The sequence below is a fragment of the Antechinus flavipes genome, chromosome 3 (assembly GCF_016432865.1).
Source record: "Antechinus flavipes isolate AdamAnt ecotype Samford, QLD, Australia chromosome 3, AdamAnt_v2, whole genome shotgun sequence".
NCBI classification, from domain to species: Eukaryota; Metazoa; Chordata; class Mammalia; order Dasyuromorphia; family Dasyuridae; genus Antechinus; species Antechinus flavipes.
Genome location: NC_067400.1, coordinates 630029991 through 630051458, shown reverse-complemented (window position 1 = coordinate 630051458; position 21468 = coordinate 630029991). Strand labels below are relative to the sequence as shown.

The 21468-nt window shown below is 41.5% G+C and overlaps 1 protein-coding gene across 1 annotated transcript; it reads left to right on the top strand.

Annotated features, from left to right (window-relative positions):
- Nucleotides 1-3622: 3622 nt before the first annotated feature.
- LOC127556762 (zinc finger protein ZFP2-like) lies at nt 3623-17600 on the top strand. The gene is made up of 3 exons (XM_051990173.1): nt 3623-4173; nt 8808-8934; nt 14782-17600. Exons 1-3 carry the CDS (start codon nt 4141-4143, stop codon nt 16761-16763), a joined length of 2142 nt encoding a protein of 713 aa, XP_051846133.1. The 5' UTR covers nt 3623-4140; the 3' UTR covers nt 16764-17600.
- Nucleotides 17601-21468: the final 3868 nt, after the last annotated feature.

The window sequence follows — 21468 nt, the reverse complement described above, 5'->3', positions numbered from 1 at the left end:
ACCACAAGGCCTGAGTTCCAATTCCTTCTCTGGCCCTTCCTGACCTGTCATGTAACCTGATCCTGCCTGAGTTTTCCCATCTCTGGAATGGGGAGAACAATGGCATCTGCTTTCCAGGGTTGAGATGAGGATTACATTGGACAGTAATTATGAAACACTTTGCAAACTGAAATCACTATGGAAATCCTGGCTCCTTTTATGATTATCTTTCCTTGGGTCCCTGGTCTCATAGTAGTCAGTTGCTAAAACATTAGGACGTTTGAATCAAATTGATATTTTGAAGAGAGCCGTTACTTGAATGAACAGGGCACTACATCAATCAAAACTTGCGGCTCCATCTCAGCTCCACTGCTTCATACTCTGTAACTCTGGGGAAGGAACAAGTCTGTCTCCCTCACCTCCTCTCTGAAATGGGGAAGGGGGCCTCAGGGACTTCCATGTGCCCTTCCTCCTCTAAGTATGTGATTGCATCCACAGCAGAGCCCTGTGCCTTTACCCCCACATTCTCCCTATATTCTGGGACTGAGATCCCAGAACCAGATCTACAGTTATCCAGAACACTGAGGAAGAAAGGTCTTGGACAACAGAGGGAATTGGGTATGAGAAGGACCAAGGAAGATGGGAGGAGTGACTCCCATGGAGTCACTTACTTATGGTCACTTACTCCAAAGGCCTCCCTGAGGTGGTCAGTACTTACTAAGAACTACTCAGGGTTGGAAACAGCAAAAAGCAGCCTGGCAGAGAACAGAAATGGCCCCTGTGGGGATGGAGCGCTCGGGGGCCCAGCTTAACTCCTGAGGAACAGGGGACTGAGAACGAAATGGTCCCCCCAAAGGCAGGAGAGGGACCCTTTTATGAAAGCGGACTGACAGTCACTCAGGAGGCAGCAGCAGAGCTTTCCCATGCCAGGCTTTCCTTCTCCAAGGTGCCCTTCCAGAACCTCAGAGAGCCCAGAGCCCTTTCTCCAGCCTTTCCCTGCCTCCTCCCTCCCTGGAGGTGCCTTCCACTTCTCCCTGCAGGGTTTTAACTTGGCCCTTCCAGGCTCCCCATGGGTGAGGATGTTGCTCTCCAACTGCTGATCCTGGCTCCAGAATGGGCAGAGTCGGCACGTAAAGGAGGCAGTGCCCCTGGGCATCTCTGCTTCCATTGTGGGCACCCCGGGCATCAGGGTGTCATGGTGGGTGAGGGCTGGGAAGAAGTCTCAGTGAGGGATTAGGCTGAGAGCCGGGGAGGAGTTCTGACCCCGAAATACCCCACTGAACATGGAATAATCACCAACTGGAGGGGCCAGGAGAGCTGGGGCCATGATTTCTATGATGTATTCCATGAGACCACCAAAGAGCTTCCTGTGCTGCTCACAGAAGGCCCCTGGCCCAAAGGAAAGAAAGGATGACACAGATCATGTTTGAGACCTCCAATCTCCTTCCAAGTTCACTGCCATCCTGCCTGGCTGTCTCCTTGCTTCTGGCTGTACCCCTGGGGTTGTGATCAACTCTGGGGATGATGGGACCCACCCAGTGCCCGTGTGTGAAGGTGACATCCTTTTAGGATCCAAACTCTTCCTCGTTCTGACTGGCTGGGATCTGACAGACTCCGGCATGAAGATTTGGACCCAGGATGTTTTCCCTCCTGCAGCTACTGAGAGCTAGAAGATGTGACATCGTGAGCCGTGGCTCAGGGGCCCGGATTTTGTGCAGGAGCCACATGCAGCTGCCTCTGGAAAAGGGCACTGAGCTCCCTGAGGGTCTGGTCATCGGCCTTGGCAGGGCTAGAGCTGGAGCCCAGCAGCTCTCTGCCTGTGGAGTCCACCAAGCTCCCTTCAGCTCCACCAGGTGTGAGGTCAGTACGGGAGGCTTGTCTGCCCATCCCGGGTGGCCGGGGGTCATCACCACATCACCACAGACCTTGCTGGAGAGAAGCACAAAGGGATGACCGCCCCAGCCCCCAACCCAGTGAAAATCAAGCTCCTTCCCCCACCTGAGGACAAATCCCCCTTTCTGCCTCTCCTGCTCTTTCCAGCACATGGGGATCAGGAAGCGGGGCCTGCTGAAGCACAAATGGATCTAAATGGACTCCTCCTGGTTTGGGGGTTTTGTCTTTTCCCCCCAAAACTCGTGACAAGATAATTTCATCCCCTTCTCCCACAAGAGATCAGATCATCGAGCTTTATGGAGAGGGACCCCACACGACACGGTCGGACCCGCCAAGGGCGGGATTTGCGGGAGATTCGCAGTTAGCCAGAAATCTCCCTCCCTGGCTCCCCCAAGCGGGAGGGGCCGATACAGCCTCTTAGCCCCGGATCTTCCGCGCTGAGGAAAGGACTTTGCTCCTAAAAGCGCCGGCGCGGACGTGAAAAGTAAAAACACGTGGGGGTTTTACCCCCTTCTCAACGGGGCTGAAGGAGGCGCTTAAAGGGGGGCCAGAGACCCGTGTTTCAGGGGGACAGCTTGGAGGGAGGCTCACTCCCCCCCACGGACGGAGGGATGAGCGGCTGCCCCGGGGGAAATGTCCAAAGGAACAGAAACGGCATCAAACCCGCGGCGGGGCCTCTCCCTGTGCCCCCTCACCGAAGGGGGAGAGGGGGAAGGGCGCAGGTCCCGTGGCCCCTTCCGGGAGAAGGGGGACCGAGCCCTCATTTGGAATTATGCAAATGATGGAACACAGAACTTCCACATGCACTTTTTCATCAGGAGTTTCCCATCACATCCGGGTCTCTTGTAGGGAACCCCCCCACCCACCCATTCCATCCCCAGCTCATCCCAAAGGTTTGGGAACCTCCTGGAAAGAAGGAGGGACGGAGCCAGGAATAAAAGGAATCGGGATAGTCTTCACTGCGTCAAAGAAGGTCTCGTAGGGACGTCACTCCCGCCTCCGCCCCTGGGCTGCTGTGCCCCAGGGCATGCCGGGAGTCCCTTGGGGGGGGGGGCAGGCGCTGCTTTCTGGGTCTCGGGTTTATTTCTGTTCTTCCTTCTGCGCTGGGAGAATGGGGGAGGGGAGTAGGGCAGGAGGGCTTCTTGCGCAAGCGCGTGCTGGGACTTCTCGCTTCCTTCTTGAGGCGCTTCCCCTTCCGCACCATTCGGGGTGGTCTTATGGTAGAGTGGAAATCCGGTGCGGGGGTGCAGGCTCCGAGTGGGGGGGGGGTGTAAGAGACGGGAGCTGGCGGAGAAGTTTTGCAGAAGCGCAGTAGGTGAAGTGGGGGCGTGTAACTGAGCTGCGTGCTTGCGCGGGGGGAGGGGGGGTGTGCCTGAGTGCACGTGGGCGGGGCTGCACTGGGGCCTTAGCCCTGAGTGATTTCACCTGCTTGGGGTGAGATGGGGGCGGGGCGTGCTTGTGCATCCATGTGGCTTGGGGGGGGAGGGGGAGGCACTGCAGAGTGTTTCTTGGGGAGCCCATCTGACCGCCACTGAGGCCCCAGTATTGCTTGTCGCCTCACCGGCCGCCAGTGGGGCTTTGCACACTTTGGGGAATGGTGATGATTCTGTAGCTTTATGCCATTTGCCTCAGTTTCCTCCAGTGCAAAAAGGGGTTGAGAGCAGCCCGTCCCCCCCCCCCATTTGTCCCTTCTGTAAAGCAGTAATTACAGGGCCTGGTATCCAGCAAGCTCCCTACATGCAGCTCTTAGTGCAAACTGCCCAGTCCTTGGGTTTGCCTGGAGCACTGTGGGGTGCTGGTGGTTTACTGATAGGAGGGGGAGGGGGGCTCCCATCCAGCTCCGCTCCTTGACTGATTTCCCTCCTGGTGGTTTTGGGACATCTGTCATCATTTCTGGTGCCTTTGGCAGGTGTGAGTTCCATGTTACAGATGGAGAAACTGAGGCTTGGCCAGGGTCACACTGGCCTTCCAGAGTTTCAGATGAAGGCTTTGTGATCTTGACCCCATGGGGGTCATGCTCCCCGAGCGACCCCTCCCTTCAGTGTGCAGAAGATCTTAGTGCCCAGAACTGGGGGTCCTAGGAGGGTCTCCCTGCCCCCACAGGTGACCTCTCTCGGTCTCCTCGTGGGGAGCAGCCTCTCCCCACCGTCCCTGCTCTCAGGACTCTCTCTCTCTCATTGTGGGCAGGTCACACCAGCCTAGGCAGAGAATCTTCAGACTCTCTTCTGCACCCCAGCTGGCAGAGGACCCAAGCAGGGAACCAGAGACATGGCCCCTGGCAGCCAGAGCCCCTCAGCCCAGGTGAGTGCGGCCCCTGCCCAGAACTGAGCAGCCTCAGCACAGGTTAAAGTCCAAGAGAGCCCAGGAAGCTTCCTCCTGTCAGAGGGAGGGTGCCCTGACAGGGCTGGCATCGACCTCCTGGCGCTGCCCATTTCCTGCCCCCTCAGGCGGCTCCCAGGGCTCTCTGAGTCCCCAGTCACCTTTGCCAAGACTTGGATCAAGTCAATAAATGTTTAGAAATTGGCTCCTCTGGGCCAAGCTCCGGGCGAACCCCTGGGGATGCAGAGGAAGGTAAAGAAAAAAACCAGATCTGCCCTCACGGAGCTCCTGGGGGAGAAAACACCTCATGAGCTGTGTCCACACCTGCGCTGGACAGTGTAGATGGGAGCTACTCTCCGACGGAAGGGTCAGCCGTTTGGGGGCAGGAAAAGCTGTTACAGAAAGGGAGAATTTAGCTGAGATGTGAAGGAAGCAGGAGGGGAGGGAGGAGGCCGGTGCCAACAGGACAGAAGCCAGTGAAAAGGCCCAGGGTCAGGCTATGGTTCCCATAGCCAATTATAAAGAAGTTTTAACTGAGACCAGGTTAGGAGCCAGATACAAAAAGATACATTTGCTTGTTTGTTTTAAATGATTATCTATTACTTGTCATGACAATTTGTAGCTTTCGTCTTCATAAGATTTTAAGATGTAAATTTTTCTCCATCCCTTGCTCTTCTTTCTTCCTAAAATGGTGGGCAGTTTGATATGGGTATAAACATACTGTCATATAAAACATATTTCCCTGTAAATCAGAGTTGTGAAAAATGAAACAGATAAAAAGAGGAGAAAAAAAAAGAATAAAGTAACTAAAAGATATATTCTTCAATCACTTTCAGAGTCCATCAGTTCTTTATTTAGTGTGTGGAAAGCCTTTTCCTTCAAGTCTTTTATAATTGCCTTCGATTATTGTTCTCCTGAGAAGAGCTGAGTCCTTCATAGTTGATCATCATATTCTGTTGCTGATTCTGTATACAATCTTTTCCTGGCTCTGCTCATTTCAGTTTCCATTAGTTTGGTTTTTTTAGTTCTTTCTGAAATCGATCTCTTTGTCATTTTTTATTGCACAATACTATTTCATTATATTCCTATACCCCACTTTATGGGAATTCCCTCAATTTCTACAATGTTGTCTCCGGGGAAAGGACTGCTATAAATATTTTTGCACATGTAGGCCCTTTCCCTCTTTTTGTAATCTCTGTGGAATAATACAGACCTAGTGGTGCTATTGTTAGATTCTAAAATTTGCACAGTTTCGTTGTCCTTTGTTCATAGTTCTGAATTGCTCTCTAGAAAACTTGAATCATTTCACATTTCCTTTTCAGTGCACTAGCATCCCAGTATTCCCACATTCTTTCTAGCATTGATCATTTTTTGTTTTATTAGTTAATCTGATCGATGTGAGGGGGTACTTCTGACTTGTTTTTATTTGCATTTTCCTAATCAAAAGTGATTTAGAGCACTTCATTTTGCTACATCATTTTTGATTTTGTCATGTAAAAACTGTTCGTTTCGTTTGACCATTTCTCGATTGAGAAATGGTTTTTATTTTTGCACATTTGACTCAGCTCTTTCTATGTATTTGGAAAATGTGGCCTTCATCAGAGATACTGGCAGTGAAGCTCGTTTCCCATCTTTCTGCTTTCCTTGAAAAGAAGAAAATGTGAATTGAGAGTTCAAGTGTGAAGTCTTTATCATAGGTATTTATGTCAGAGCAAGAAACACAGGAAAAAAAATAACTGCTTATTAAATCAGATAGTTTGGCAACATTTGTTCAGTTCTTTGTGCCTTCTTAGACAGTAACAGGACTGGAAGTGAGTGTACTGAGTTTTCTCAAAGTGATTGGGTGATTAAAGATACTGAAGGGGACATCTAATACATTGATAAAAGAAGAGCAGCATAATATCAAATGAAGTCAGTGATCTTTTCTCCAAAATTCACTTTGGAAAACTCTTAGTACTAGATGTGTAAAAGTCTGGGTCATACGATTTTGGGGGCATTGATTGTACTTCCCAGAGTTAAAGAAAGAAAGAGATTGGGATTAGGTGCAAAAAATAATGAATGGGAAGCAGTCACAGAATAAGAATTGGGCAGATTCTAAAGTCTCCTCAGCCAGGATAGCCTGACCTCTGGGTGGGCTCTAAAAGGCTCAGTGAAGTCAGAATGAGGGTAAGAATGTGGCATCAAAGGCCATTTCTTATTCCTTGGAGGTCGGACACTTACAACCTAGGTCAGCTGCCTAACCTCTCTGACCTCCTGGCTGAGACCTACCTGGGGAGTGCAAGCATAGCTCTGGATTTCTGGGAGAGGTAGTATCCCAATTAATCATCTCACACAGAACATATTCCATTAATAAGCTCACCTTATGAGAAGAGAGAAAGTTTCATCACTTGTCTAGAATGAGTCTTATACCAGCCAGTTAAGACCACATTATCTTTAAATTTCTTTTCCTATTTCCATCAGGTTTATATTTCATTTTAGATTAATGGGAAACTTTCTAGATAATTTCTTTGTTCTCTCCTCAGTGATCATTGCTAACAGTTTCTTCCCCAGAATACATAATATTTACCAGATTCTCACAAACTCTTAATAGATTTTTTTAAAAAATATAATCACTTATGACCCTTCTTGTGGTGAAGGATGTCACATCATTTTCTCTCTTTCACCTCTACAGGTTCTATGGAATTCATATAGTCTTCCTAATTTCATTGGGAAAAGCATTTTATAGTAAGAGATTTTACAACCTTTATTATCCAACATGACTCTCTCTCTCTTTTTTTTTTTTAATAACTTTTTATTGACAGAACCCATGCCAGGGTAATTTTTTACAACATTTTCCCTTGCACTCTCTTCTGTTCCGATTTTCCCCTCCCCCTTTCACCTCCTTCCTCCTCCACTCCCTCCCCCAGATGGCAAGCAGTCCTATACATCCAACATGACTCATTTCAAATGGAAAATACTTTTCTCAATGTTCTACTGGGTTCTTAATGCTTGGTTCCTAGTGTGGGCTCTGATACTCCTAAAGCTTATATGAGTTTTGGGCAGATCTCATCTTTGCTTTAGTTTCCTCCTCTAAGTTGCTGAAGGTTGGACTAGATAAATTCTGGAGGCCCTTTCAGCTCTAAATCAAGTGACTTTTTTTTTTTTAATAATTGCTTTTTATTTAGAAGTTATATGCATGGGTTATTTTACAGCTTTGACAATTGCCAAACCTTTTGTTCCAATTTTTCCCCTCCTTCCTCCCACCCCCTCCCTTAGATGACAGGATGACCAATACACGTTAAATATGTTAAAGTATAATTTAGATACATAATAAGTATACATGACCAAACTGTTATTTTGCTGTACAAAAAGAATTGGACTCTGAAATATTGTACAATTAGCCTGTGAAGGAAATCCAAAATGCAGGCAGGCAAAAATACAGGGATTGGGAATTCAATGTAATGGTTCTTAGTCATCTCCCAGAGTTCTTTCGCCGGGTGTAGCTGGTTCAGTTCATTACTGCTCCACTGGAACTGATTTAGTTCATCTCATTGCTGAAGAGGGCCACGTCCATCAGAATTGATCATCCTATAGTATTGTTGTTGAAGTACGTAATGATTTCCTAGCCCTGCTCGTTTCACTCAGCATCAGTTTGTGTAAGTCTCTCCAGGCCTTTCTGAAATCATCCTCTTGGTCATTTCTTAGAGAACAATAATATTCCATAATATTCATTTACCACAGTTTATTCAGCCATTCTCCAATTGATGGGCATCTACTCAGTTTCCAGTTTCTGGCCACTACAAAGAGGGCTGCCACAAACAGTCGTGTACATACAGATCCCTTTCCCTTCTTTATGCTCTCTTTGGGATATAAGCACAGTACTAACACTGCTGGATCAAAGGGTATGCACAGTTTGATAACTTTTTGAGCATAGTTCCAAATTGCTCTCCAAATGGTTGGATGTATTCACAATTCCACCAATAATGTATTTATTAGTGTCCCTGTTTTCCCACATCCTCTCCAACATTCCGCATTATCTTTCCCTGTCATTCTAGTCAGTCTGACAGGTGTGTAGTGGTATCTCAGAGTTGTCTTAATTTGCATTTCTCTGATTAATAATGACTTGGAGCATCTTTTCATATGGCTAAAAATAGTTTCAATTTCTTCGTCTGAGAATTTTCTGTTCATATCCTTTGACCATTTATCAATTGGAGAATGGTTTGATTTCTTATAAATTAGAGTCAATTCTCTATATATTTTGGAAATGAGGTCTTTATCCGAACCTTTGACTGTAAAAATATTTTCCCAGTTTATTGCTTCCCTTCTAATCTTGTCTGCATTCGTTTTGTTTGTACAAAAACTTTTCAATTTGATATAATCAAAATTTTCTATTTTGTGATCAGTAATGATCTCTAGTTCTTTGGTCATAAATTCCTTCCTCTTCCACAAGTCAGAGAGGTAAACTATCCTGTGTTCCTCTAATTTATTTATAATCTCATTCTTTATGTCTAGGTCATGAACCCATTTTGACCTCATCTTAGTGTACGGTGTTAAATTTGGGTCGATGCCTAGTTTCTGCCATACTAGTTTCCAATTTTCCCAGCAATTTTTAAATCAAGTGGCTTTTGATCATTTAGGAGTTGGTGACAATCAAGGATATTATTGTGGACTTAACCGAGGAAGAGTGGGGGCTGCTGGAACCTTCTCAGAAGGAGCTGTACAAGGAGGTCATGCTGGAGAATGTTCAGAATCTGCTCTCCCTGGGTAAGGACCATTTCCTGTCTTTCTTAAAGTTCATCATCAGTTCAAAATGAACACAAACAACAGAGAATTAATCCATACTTTTTTATATCTCAAAAGAGGCAGTGAATGCTCAGTCATGTGAGGGCACCAAGTCTCCATCCATTTTGCTGCACCTTTTTGAGTTACATAATTTACCCTCAGTCAGGTGACCATACTGTCACATTTATTAGGTAAACTCCCTGAAAACCTGCTGAAAAGAATGGGAAAGGGTTCTGGTAAGATGACACAATAGAACAGGAAATATTTAGCTCCCTAAGAATCTCCCCTAAAACAAAAAATCAATGCCTCACAATTCATTTTGAGGATCAAAATCACCAAAGTCCAGAAGTTGTCAGGATCCTAACAGGATCTTAGGAAGGACCTCATCTCTCTTGGTAGAAATTTGGTCCAAATGAAGGGCGGGACACTGTAGGCAGACTCTGTTAAATTAGCAAAGAACAAGGCCTGGGAGCATCTGCATTGGCCTGGGGTCTCAGCCTTTGTGGTATTCTCTTCTTTATAATATAATGGTTCTCTCTGAGCAGGTTTCTTGGGGAGGTTTTCTGGAGGCAGCCTTAGTTTCAGTTTAAAGTAATAATCACCTCAAAGTACAGCCAGCTGATAAAATCCAAACGCTTATTTCTCCAAGAGCTCTTGCAGCTTTATCCTTTGCTTCTGCCTCTGCTTTCTTCATTCTCCAGACAGCACAAAGGAAGAAGATGGAATAAATCTGACTCCACTTGCGAGAGTGGGCTTGTGGGCTTCTTCCCAGAGTCCTCCATGTCTGTCTCAGAGTGCCTCTGTGTCTGTCCTAGAGTGCTCTTGGCCCTAAGAGTTTCTTGCTTATATGAGCTCTCTAAAGGTGTGAACACAAGCATTGTTTCTATCAGTTCCACTTAGTATCTTGTTTCAAGTTCTGGCCCATAACATCTCCTTGTAAGATCAGATCTATCATACTGAACCATGCTAAATTATATAATTATTGTTTCTGTCAACTCTAGTGAGTTAACACTTTGTAAAGATTCCAACATCTCCCGCTTTCTTTTGTTTTAGAACATAAGGTGGTCATGACCTCCCTGACTTCTCAAGGAGGTGAGAACCTCAAAAAGAAGGTGATCACACCTTCCCTGACTGCTCAAAAAAGAAGTGAAAACACCATAAAAAGAAGGTGGTCACACCCTCCCTGACATCTCAGGAAGGGAGATGAAAACACCAAAGGAAATGGGAAATCAAATCAGATTAGTGGGTTTCTGAAGGGACTCATTTGAAACAGGTACACATAAATCCATCAATATGAGAGGCATTATACATAATTACATAAGCACATAGGAATATAACACAGGCTAGTAGTAATGTAACAAATAACATGAATCAACATGAGAATTTACACATGTCCATAAGTACTAGAAATATTCCAAAAGGAATCCATTGTCCATTAGTTCATGTGCCAGGAATCCAATAATTCCTGCAAGCTTTGAAGTACTGCAATAACCTCATCGACAATTTTTCATCTCAAGGAATCCAATGATTCCTGCTGATTTTCAAGAACTGAAAGCTGAAGATTTTAAAGTTCTTTTAACAGTCTCATTGTCAGCCATACTCTTTCCGTGTCAGATGTTTCTTAAATCTTCTCCTTTGTTTTGAGGTTTTTCTTTTTCTGTTTCTCTCTGATGGACAAGGTGAATACGGCTCATTGGCAACCCATCTGATTCCTTCTCCTCTTGTAGAAATACAAGCAAACCCTCTCTCCCAAGCAGTTAACCTATCTAATTCCCTTCTATTTATCATTTTTGGGATTTCTCCTCATCATCTGACAATTACATCGGAGCTGTTTGCACTGGACACTTCCCTGTTGGATTAAAAGCCCGTATTCTCCCCAGTTGTAATCCTGATTACTTTTCTGTTGGTTGATCATATCAGAGTCCTGAACTTCTAAAGACTCTCTGGGTGTAACCTCAGCTGCTATCATGCTCTATCTGCCTTTTGTATGATATCTAGGAACTGGCCTTGCCTCTCATTTCTCTGGGTCAATTTACATTCAGAGCCCCAGTGAAAGCCTCGGTTGCATTTTGGACATGGGGTTTGGGGTTTTATTCTCTCACCCTGTCTTCTCTTTCTATCTCCATTTCTACAGTGAGCTCTCAAATGTCCAACTTTTCCATACTGAAAACATCGACGAGTTTCTCTAGAAGTCCCTTGCCAGGAGGGACTCTGTCTTCCCATGTTCATCATAGTTTGGGTACAATAAGCATTTGTGCCCACTGTGGCACAGTGCCTTATGATCCCCTCTAAAGGAGCATTTTTGTCTAGTTCCCATATAATTCTTTTGCAAACCTCATTGACATTTTCCTTAACCAGATGTCTGGTTGTTATTTCTGTGGCAACATTAATTCTCCAATGGTTCTTATTACAGCTGTTTGCAAATGTCCCAGAAAATCATCAAAGGGTTCATTGGGACCTTGCTCTATTTTTGTGAAGGCTTTACATCCATCTTTCTGTCTAGGGAGAGAACTCTAAGCTTTTATTGCAGCCTTAGAAATTTGTTCATACACTGTTATGGGAGAATAAATCTGTTCTGAATTCTCTCCATAATGACCTTCACCAGCTAGTTGGTCAAAAGTGATTTGTACAATAGCTCTTGTTTGCCTATTGTGTTGGGCTTGAATCCTACATAATTCATGAAACTCTGAAAGCCACAACAAATTCTGTCCAGGTTCTAAACATGTTCTTGCTGTGGATTTCCAATCATTCGGGGTTAAGATTTCATAAGACAAATTATCTAGTAACATTTTAACATAAGATGATGTAACCCCATAAAGAGTGCAACCCTTTTTCAAATCTTTAATTTTTTCCAAATTAAAAGGAGTGTATTTTCTCTCTTTTTGACCTGAAGAGTCAAGCTCTTCAATCACAGGATATGCATTTATAAAATTAGCTATATCTTCTCCTTCATTTTTTTGCCTTAATTAATGCCTTTTCTAATCTTGTCATATTCTGCTTCACAGGAGTTGCTGATTGTGTTTTTGCTTCTATCTCACTCCCCCTTCTTCCTTCACCCATGAAGGGTTAATTGAGGGAGAGGGTCATGAGATGTGGAATGATCTAATTTCTCCGGCTGTGAAGTATCACACTCAGAATTGTACTTAACTCTATTCTTATTTGATTCTTCCTCCTTTTTACCTAGTTTATTTGGCACCTCCCCTTCTTGCTCTTTCTTCTTTTTCCTTATTTTAACACTTATAAAATTTCCTAAAGCCAGTTGAATTAAATTACATGTATTAAATATGTCATTGAAAATTGCATTTTTATTGCAGAATTGACAAAGAGCCTCTCCTTCTAATTTCCACTGTATTGCGTTTGGATTAGAATTGTAGTATTCACCCAATTTGTCTCCTACTAATTTCCACTCATTTGGATCCAATTCTTTTTCAGTAGAGAACCAAGAACATATGTACTTAACAGTTTCTAAAAGTTCAGTGATCTGCTCCAAAATTATAATCAAACCTTGGCTTTCCATAACCTTGACAATGCTCTCTAAACATTTTCCTTGAACAGAAACAAAAAGCTGTTTTCTAAACATCTGTGCATCTTAGCTGAAATTCTACTTTAACTCTTTTAACAAAATTTCTTTGTTGTACTCACCCTAATTTCGGGGTTGAGGTGACTTTTTACTGGATTCAGGATCAGAGGCTTTTCCACTGAAATTAGGATCGGAGACTTTTCCACTGAAATCCACTGAGGGGCCTGTCAGTCCCTGTTTGGGCGCCAAAATGTGGTATTCTCTTCTTTATAATATAATGGTTCTCTCTGAGCAGGTTTCTTGGGGAGGTTTTCTGGAGGCAGCCTTAGTTTCAGTTTAAAATAATAATCACCTCAAAATACAGCCAGCTGATAAAATCCAAATGTTTGTTTCTTCAAGAGCTCTTGCAGCTTCTTTGTCCTTTGCTTCTGCCTCTGCTTTCTTCATCCTCCAGCCAGCACAAAGGTGGAAGATGGAATGAATCTGACTCCATCTCCGAGAGTGGGTTTGTGGGTTTCCTCCCAGAGTCCTCCATGTCTGTCCCAGAGTGCCTCTGTGTCTGTCCTAAAGTGCTCTTGGCCCTGAGAGCTTCTTGCTTATATGAGCTCTCTAAAGGTGTGAACACAAGCATTGTTTCTATCAGTTCTACTTAGTACCTTGTTTCAAGTTCTGGCCCATAACATCTCCTTGTAAGATTAGATCAATTATACTGAACCATGCTAAACTAGATAATTATTGTCTCTATCAACTCTAATGAGTTAACACTTTGTAAGGATTCCAACAAGCCTTCAAAGCTTTCACCTTTGGCACAGTGAGGGACTGATCAGATAATTGAAGGAGAAAAACAAAGGGCCCAATTCTAGAGAAAACTTCTCAGATAAAGATCTCAGTTCTCAGATACTCAAAGGGACAGGAACAGGTAGTTTCTGATGAAGAAATTAAACCTATTTATAACCTTATGAGAAAATATTCTAACATTATTGATTAGGGAAATGCAAATCAAAAACACCATTTTGATATCACGTTGGGGACTGTAAAATATTGTTGCTGAAATTATGAACTGATCCACTCATTTTGGAGAACAATCTTGAATTATGATGAAAGAGTTATAAAACTGTGTGTATCCTTTGACTCCAAAATCCATTATAAGGTCTGTTTGCCAAAATAATTAAGGGAAAAAAGAAGCAAATTTCTTTGTTTTAAATGATTGACAGCAGTTCTCTTTTTGGGTGACAAAGAGCTAGATTGTGGGGATTCCATTAATTCATGAATGGCTAAAGAGAAATAGAATATGACCTAAGATCAAAATTAATAGCTTCAGCAGTGGTTGATGATGGTGTGTTGAGAACTTTATGAAACAGTTCAGCCCATCTCTTCTATTATCACATCCTTATCACTAATCAATGTAGCTCCATTACCATTGGGCACCTTAGATAGGTCTTTGGTCCATAAATAGTCTTTAGCGCATCATAAAAGAGCTTTGCATTGTTACACTCAATATAAACATGAACTTTATATATCTACCTTCTTTACTGGGCCAAACATCCAACATTCCTGTAACCTTTGCTTATATTTTTGAGAGAGTTAATCACTGCCTTCCTAGAAATGATCTAAATTACTTGTAATCTTGTAAATCATTTTTTCATTTAATACCTTCTTAATTCCCCATTATTTTCATCAAAACAATTTAGATGTTTACTTTTTACCCAGATGAGTATATGTGGTACTATCCAACAAATCTCTGAAAGCAGTCTATTACAATCTACTACTGTCTGCTCTACAATTTTCAACTATGTTTTGGCTCAGTTTTCCCTCTAAATTAGCAAAAACAATTCCAACACAAAGAAGACTCTAATCTAGTGGCATTGAGTATTTGGTAGCCATCTTGGCCTTGGGCCCCTGCCTTTGCTGAAAAAAATATTTCATTGGAAGAGGATAAGTTTCTGATTTGTCCAGTACTTTGGGATGCAGGTGTCACATAGGTCTTTTTTCCCCCCTACGGCATTTGGGGTTAAGTGACGTGCCCAGGGTCACAAAGCTAGGAAATGTTGTATCTGAGGCCAGATTTGAACTCAGGTCTTCTTAATTTCAGGGCTGGTGCTCTATCCACTGCACCACCTAGCTGCCTCCAATCTGTCTCTTCTTTAAAATGACTTGGAGTATTGAAAGCCGTTGTTTGCACTGAGTACACCTATAAAGTTTTGTATATTGAGTTTGGTGATAAGCTACAATGACTCTTAAGTAACATCATTATTAGTGTTTATTTACATGTGTATGTCTTTTTGCATATATATGTTTGTCTTCTTCAGATGTAGAAATTGGATTCAAGGTAAATGAGATGAGTAAAAGGCTGAGAATTTTTGTGGAAGAACATGATCTGCAAAAGTTTATGGATGATGGTCCCTGTGACTTCTATTTGAAGAAAATGCATGATTTTATTCTGGAAGTAGATAGATATCCAAAGAGTTATTGGGAAGTTTGTGAAATTGGAAAGAGATTCAGATGGTCTTCTATCCTAAATAACTGTAAGAAAATGACCTCAGGAAGTGATTATCTTCAAGGTGGTAAATACAAGAAATGCTTCACTGAAGAGGTAGAGACGTTGGTTCCAGGTAATCAGTGCGACATGGCTGTGAAGTACAGTTCAGATCTCCATGGTGATCAGAAAAGTGATACTGAAGAAAGGCTTTCCATAAGTAATAAAAGTGAGAATGTTTTCAGTCAGAATTTTAATCTCATTACTTATCAGCAAATGCACATTGGAAAAGAACCTGATGAACATAATGTATGTAAAACGTCATCCTATTACCACCCTGGAATGAAAAGACATGAATATGATCAGTATGGGAAAGCCTTTGGTTGGAATCCAGCTCTTGCTAGCCCTCAGAAGGCTCATACTGGAGAGGTGTCTCATGAATGTAATGAATGTGGGAGAAGTTTTTATTATGACTCATTCCTGCTTAATCATCAGAGAATTGACCTTAGAGAGAAGCCTTTATGTGTTCAGTGTGAGAAGCCTTACGTATGCAATCAATGTGAAAGAACTTTTAGAGATATCTCCAGTCTAGCAAAACATAAGAAAACGCACACTGGAGAGAAAGCTTATGAATGTAATCAGTGTGGAAAGAATTTTAGATCAAGCTCCCATCTTGCTAGACATCAAGGAATCCACACTGGAGAGAAACCTTATAAATGTAACTATTGTGGAAAGACTTTCACGGTGAAGGGCAATCTTGCTAGACATCAGGGAATCCACATTGGAGAGAAGCCTTTTAAATGTAATCAGTGTGGAAAGGCTTTCACGCAGAGTTCCAATCTTGGTTTACATCAGAGAAAGCACACAGGAGAAAAACCTTTTAAATGTAATCAGTGTGAAAAGGCTTTCATATGTAATTACAGGCTTGCCGAACATCAGAGAATCCACACTGGAGAAAAACCTTTTAAATGTCATCAATGTGGAAAGGCTTTTAGATGCAACTCAAATCTTGCTGCACATCAGAGAATCCACACTGGAGAGAAACCTTTTAAATGTAATCAATGTGGAAAGGATTTCACACACAGTTCCAATCTTGCTTTACATCAGAGAAAGCACACTAGAGAAAAACCTTTTAAATGTAACCAGTGTGGAAAGGCTTTCAGATTCTCCTCCAATCTTTCTAGACATCAGAGAATCCACACAGGAGAGAAACCTTTTAAATGTAACCAGTGTGGAAAGGCTTTCACACAGACTGCCCATCTAGCTTTACATCAGAGAAATCATACTGGAGAGAAACCTTTTAAATGTAATCACTGTGGAAAGGCTTTCAGATTCTCCTCCAGTCTTGTTACACATCAGAGAATCCAAACTAGAGAGAAACCTTTTAATTGTAATCAGTGTGGAAAGGCTTTCATACATAATTACAAACTTGCAGAACATCAGAGAATTCACACTGGAGAGAAACCTTTTAAATGTAATCAATGTGGAAAGGCTTTTGTATCCAGCTCCCATCTTGCTAGACATCAGAGAATCCACACTGGAGAGAAACCTTTTAAATGTAATCAATGTGGAAAGGTTTTCAGATTCTCATCCAGTCTTGTAACACATCAGAGAATCCACACTGGAGAGAAACCTTTCAAATGTAATCAATGTGGAAAAGCTTTCAGATTCTCCTCTAATCTTGCTACACATCAGAGAATCCACACAGGAGAGAAACCTTTTAAATGTAATCATTGTGGAAAGGCTTTCACACAGAGTTCTATTCTTGCTAAACATCAGCGAATCCACATTGGAGAGAAACCTTTTAAAATGTAATCAATGGGGAAAGTTTCAGATGGAGCTCCCGTTTTTGCCAGACCGCAAAGGATCCACATTGGAGTGAAATTTTTTTTTGACAATTGTTGGTTGTTGTTGTTGTTATTGTTGTTGTTTTTCCTATTTTGGGTAGGAGAGGTTAACAGTGGGAAGTATACTAGCCATAATATTGTCATTCCTCTGATCCTCTAATCTAAAATAATACAGAAGGCATTATTGCAGTAATGATACATGTAATAGAACAGAAGGACTGAAAAAGCTTTGAAAAATGTTTTATGGAATTCATTACTACTCAAATAAAAAATTCAGGCTTTGCAAATTTTTCTTGATATATTTTTCTGTTTTGTGTAAATTTAAAATGTTCATTTGATTTCATTTGTATGAATTTCAAAGTTAAAAAAGAAATCAGATTCCAACAATGAGAGGATCCAAATCAGTTCCGATTGATCTGTAATGAACAGAACCAGCTCCATCCAGAGAAAGAACACTGGGAAATGAGTAGGGACCAAAACATAACATTTCCACTCTTTCTGTTATTGTTTGCTTGCATTTTGGTTTTCTCTTCTCAATTATTATTACCTTCTTTCTAAATCCGATTTTCCTTGTGCAACAAGATAACTGTGTAAATATGTATACATATATTGTATTTAACATATACTTTAACATGTTTAAGATGTATGGGACTACCTGCCATCTAGGGAAGGGCATGGAGGGAAGGGAGAGGAAAGTTGAAACAAAAGTTTTTGCGGGGATCAATGTTGAAAAATTGCCCATGCATATGTTTTGTATGTAAAAGGTTATAATTTTTAAAAATTAAATAAAAAGAAATCAGATATTGATGGTTTCCTGTTGTCATTTTCATCAATATTGAATCATAAAATTGTTTTCATGACATTCTCTATCTTTTAAATCTGTATCTCGAATCAAGAATTCTCCTAGCTACACTTGTAGATTATAACTAACACTTTTATTTTAAAAACAAATGTTTTAATAGGAAAAAAGTCCTTGTACCTCTCTCACCTGCCTGAAATAAAGAATGGCAAAAAAGGAAATCTTCACATTATAAATGTTAATAACCAGTGCAAAACTCCAGTTGTCTAATCCCAAAATATATTTGTGTCAAATATATTCTTGAATAGTTCTTATTTAGAAGATGCTGTAAATCTTTTCCATTGTAATCTCTGGCATCTTGAGTCTTGTCTTTTTTTTCAATGACAGTCATTCAAAATTGAGGTAGAGTCCTGTTCTTTTTTTTTTTTTTTTTTCTGAAGCAATTGGGGTTAAGTGATTTGCCCAGGGTCACACTGCTCGAAAGTGTTATGTGTCTGAGGACAGATTTGAATTCAGGTCTTCTTCACTTTAGGGCTGGTACTCTATCCACTGAGCCACCCAGCTGTCCCTACCACTCCCCTTTCCTATTCTTTATATGATTAATTTCATTTTCTGTGCCTTTTCCTTGAAAAGATTTTTCTCTGTTTCTCTTTTGTCATTCCCCATTTGTCATTTTTTCTCTATTTCTCTTCTTTGTCATTCAACATTTGTCATTTTATTTTTTGATTCATGGAACTTACACTGACTTAGATCTTTTTCATTCTTGGTGTTCCTTAAGGCATCAGGACTTTGGAGGCATTTTGGCTTCCCTTTCCTTTTTCTTTTAAAATTATTTATTTAATATTTTTCTCCAGTTACATTCAGACCTAATTTTTTACTTTTGTTTTTAAGATTTTTGAGTTCTAGATTCTCTTCCTTATTGTCAACCACAATGAAGAAATTGCAAGTGAAATTATGCAAAACATTTCTATAAAAGTCAAGTTTTGATGGAGCAGTTAGTTGATGCAGTGGATAGAACACCAGTTCAAATGTGATGGGGTTCTGTCACCACATACTGGGGAGATGGAATTTAGGACCCCCAAAGTATATTGGGGTTATGGCGAGGTATCTCAAAAGAAATCATGAGCTTAGATGACCTGCAGCTCCAGAGATAAACCTTTTATTGTGCTGTTGGTGGCAGGCTAAATCCATATGAGCTTTACTAAAGAAAAAGGGATTGAGCAAGCACCAAGGGGGAAGACACACCGTAAGGCACAAGAGGCCATTAGGGGATGAACTCTAAAGACCTGACACAGTTAAGAGAGACATCTCTGTAAAGTGGGTTGGGTCTGGGGAGGGGGAGAGTAATAACTGGGGAATCAGGAAGTGCCACTTCACAGAAGTAGCCTCTGAGTAGAGTCCGGAAGGGAGGCAGAGGGGAAGGCAGGCAGCACCTGGGGCACACAGGGAAAGGAGGTGTTGTGGTACCAAGCAGGAATATCAGCTACGACTGAAGAGTGAGTGAAAGGCCAGTGTGGCTGGAACAGAAGTCTGGAAAGAAAAGCTGATGGAGGCTGATGGGGCCCAACAAGGGGGATTATATTTTTTTCTGAGGACATCCTGGAGCTGTAGTCAAAGAGGGATGGGTTGGGTGTGGGAGGAGAAGACACAGATTGGAGAAGCATCAGGAAGGAAGAGCTCAACACATCTTTGGAGCAATTCTCCCAAAGTGACGCTAGCCTCTTTCTGAGCTCTTTCTTGGTTCTTGGAGGAAACTTCTGGTCCCTCTAATTGGGAAAAGTGGAAGAACATGGATCAGAAACACAATGTCTTCCATCTTTGAAACCACAGCCAGCCTCATCCCTTTCTTTTTGGAATCTCTTACTTTACTTAATTCTCTGACTTGATTTACTCTTTTTTTTATTATTATTATAGCTTTTTGTTTACAAGATATATGCATGAATAATTTTTCACCATTGATCCTTGCAAAACCCTCTTTTTCAATTTTTCCCCTCCTTCCCCCTCTCCCCTAGATGGCAGGCAGACCCATCCATGTTAAATATGTTAAAGTATATGTTAAATACATATATTGTATTTATGATATGTATACATATATCCATACTGTTATTTTGCTGCACAAGAAAAATCGCACTTAGACATAAGGTAAAAATAACCTGAGAAGGAAATAAAAAACGGAAGTAGACAAAAACAGAGGGAGTGGAAATGCTATGTTGTGGTTCATCTTCATTTCCCATAGTTCTTTCCCTGGATGTAGCTAGTTCTCTTCATTGTTGAACAAATGGAACTGATTTGGTTCATCTCATTGTTGAAGAGAGCCATGGACATCAGAATTGATCATCATATAGTATTGTTGTTAAAGTATATAATGATCTCCTGGTCCTGCTCATTTCATTCGGCATTAGTCCATGTAAATCTCTCCAGGCCTTTCTGAAATCATCCTGCTGGTCATTTCTTACAGAACAATAATATTCCATAACATTCATATACTACAACTTATTCAGCCATTCTCCAATTGATGGTTGTCCATTTAATTTCCAGTTTCCAGCCACTATAAAGAGGGCTGCCACAAACATTTTTGCACATACAGGGCCTTTTCCGTCCTTGAAGATCTCTTTGGGATATAAGCCCAGTAGTAAAACTGCTGAATCAAAGGATATTTACAATTTGATAACTTTTTGAGCATAGTTCCAAATTGCTCTCCAGAATGGTTGGATTCGTTCACAATTCTAACAATGCACTGACTTGATTTACTCTTAACAGATTTCTTTTCTGGTCCTCTTTGGAAGGATCATCATCCTTCATCCTTCCTGAGTAGTTTCCCAAAGAATTTTAGGGTCTTCTACTCTTCTCTTTCTAAACACTCTCAGTAGTCTCATCAAATCTCATGGATTCAATGATCTTTTTTATAAAGCAATATGGAACCCATTTCCACCTAGTCTTTCTCCTTTGTGAACTTCCCCATTTCTATTAAGGATACCTCCACTGTTCTAAGTTCTTAGGTTCCTGTCTTATACCAGATTGCCCATTTATAGATCAGTCCCTTATTTTTTAGCTCTGAGTGGAAGGTGAGAGCTGGGGGAAAGATTTATTTTCATGAAAACAAAGAAGTTTGTATGAGATTCGGTGCAGACTGACAGGTTGTTTGCTCCAACCAATCTACTAGTAACAAACTTCACTTTGTACACAGCCTATATAGTTAGGAAGCTGAGTTCATCATTTCTACTCAAAATAAAGCTGCACCTTATAGGTGATAGGTCTTAAGTGGGGCTGGAAACCTGAAACCCTGAGTGTTGCTCACCCATTGTTCCCCATTCCTGCAGAAATTGCCTATTATTTTCTAAGTTAATTTGTTTTTAATACACATTGCTTTATAAGAAGTTTCCTATTTTTGATGGAGGATAGCTTTCCATGATGTCTATGGAAGGTTTCAAAATGTTCCAACCAATCAACTTCATTGCTGATGTTTCTCATTTTTGTCTAGAAGAATTCTTCAGAAACTCTGTTCTGGGCCACAAGGATAGAGGAAGTAGTTGACCTGATTTAAGGACAATTAATAGAACTAGAGATCCTTACTGATCACAAAAGAAATAGATACTTTTGATTATATTAAGTTAAAAAGTTTTTGTACAAACAAGTATTGCAGGCTTCCCTTAGAAGATAAGCAATAAAATGGGAAAACAGTTTTACATTCAAATGTCCCGATAAAGGCCTCATATGTAAAATATATAGAAAATTGACTGAAAATTATAAGAATTTAATCTATTCCCCAATTGATACTTGGTGAGAGGATACAAACAGAAAATTTTTAGATGAAGAAATTGAAACTATTTCTGCTCATATGAAAAGGTGTTCCAAATCACTATTGATTAGAAAA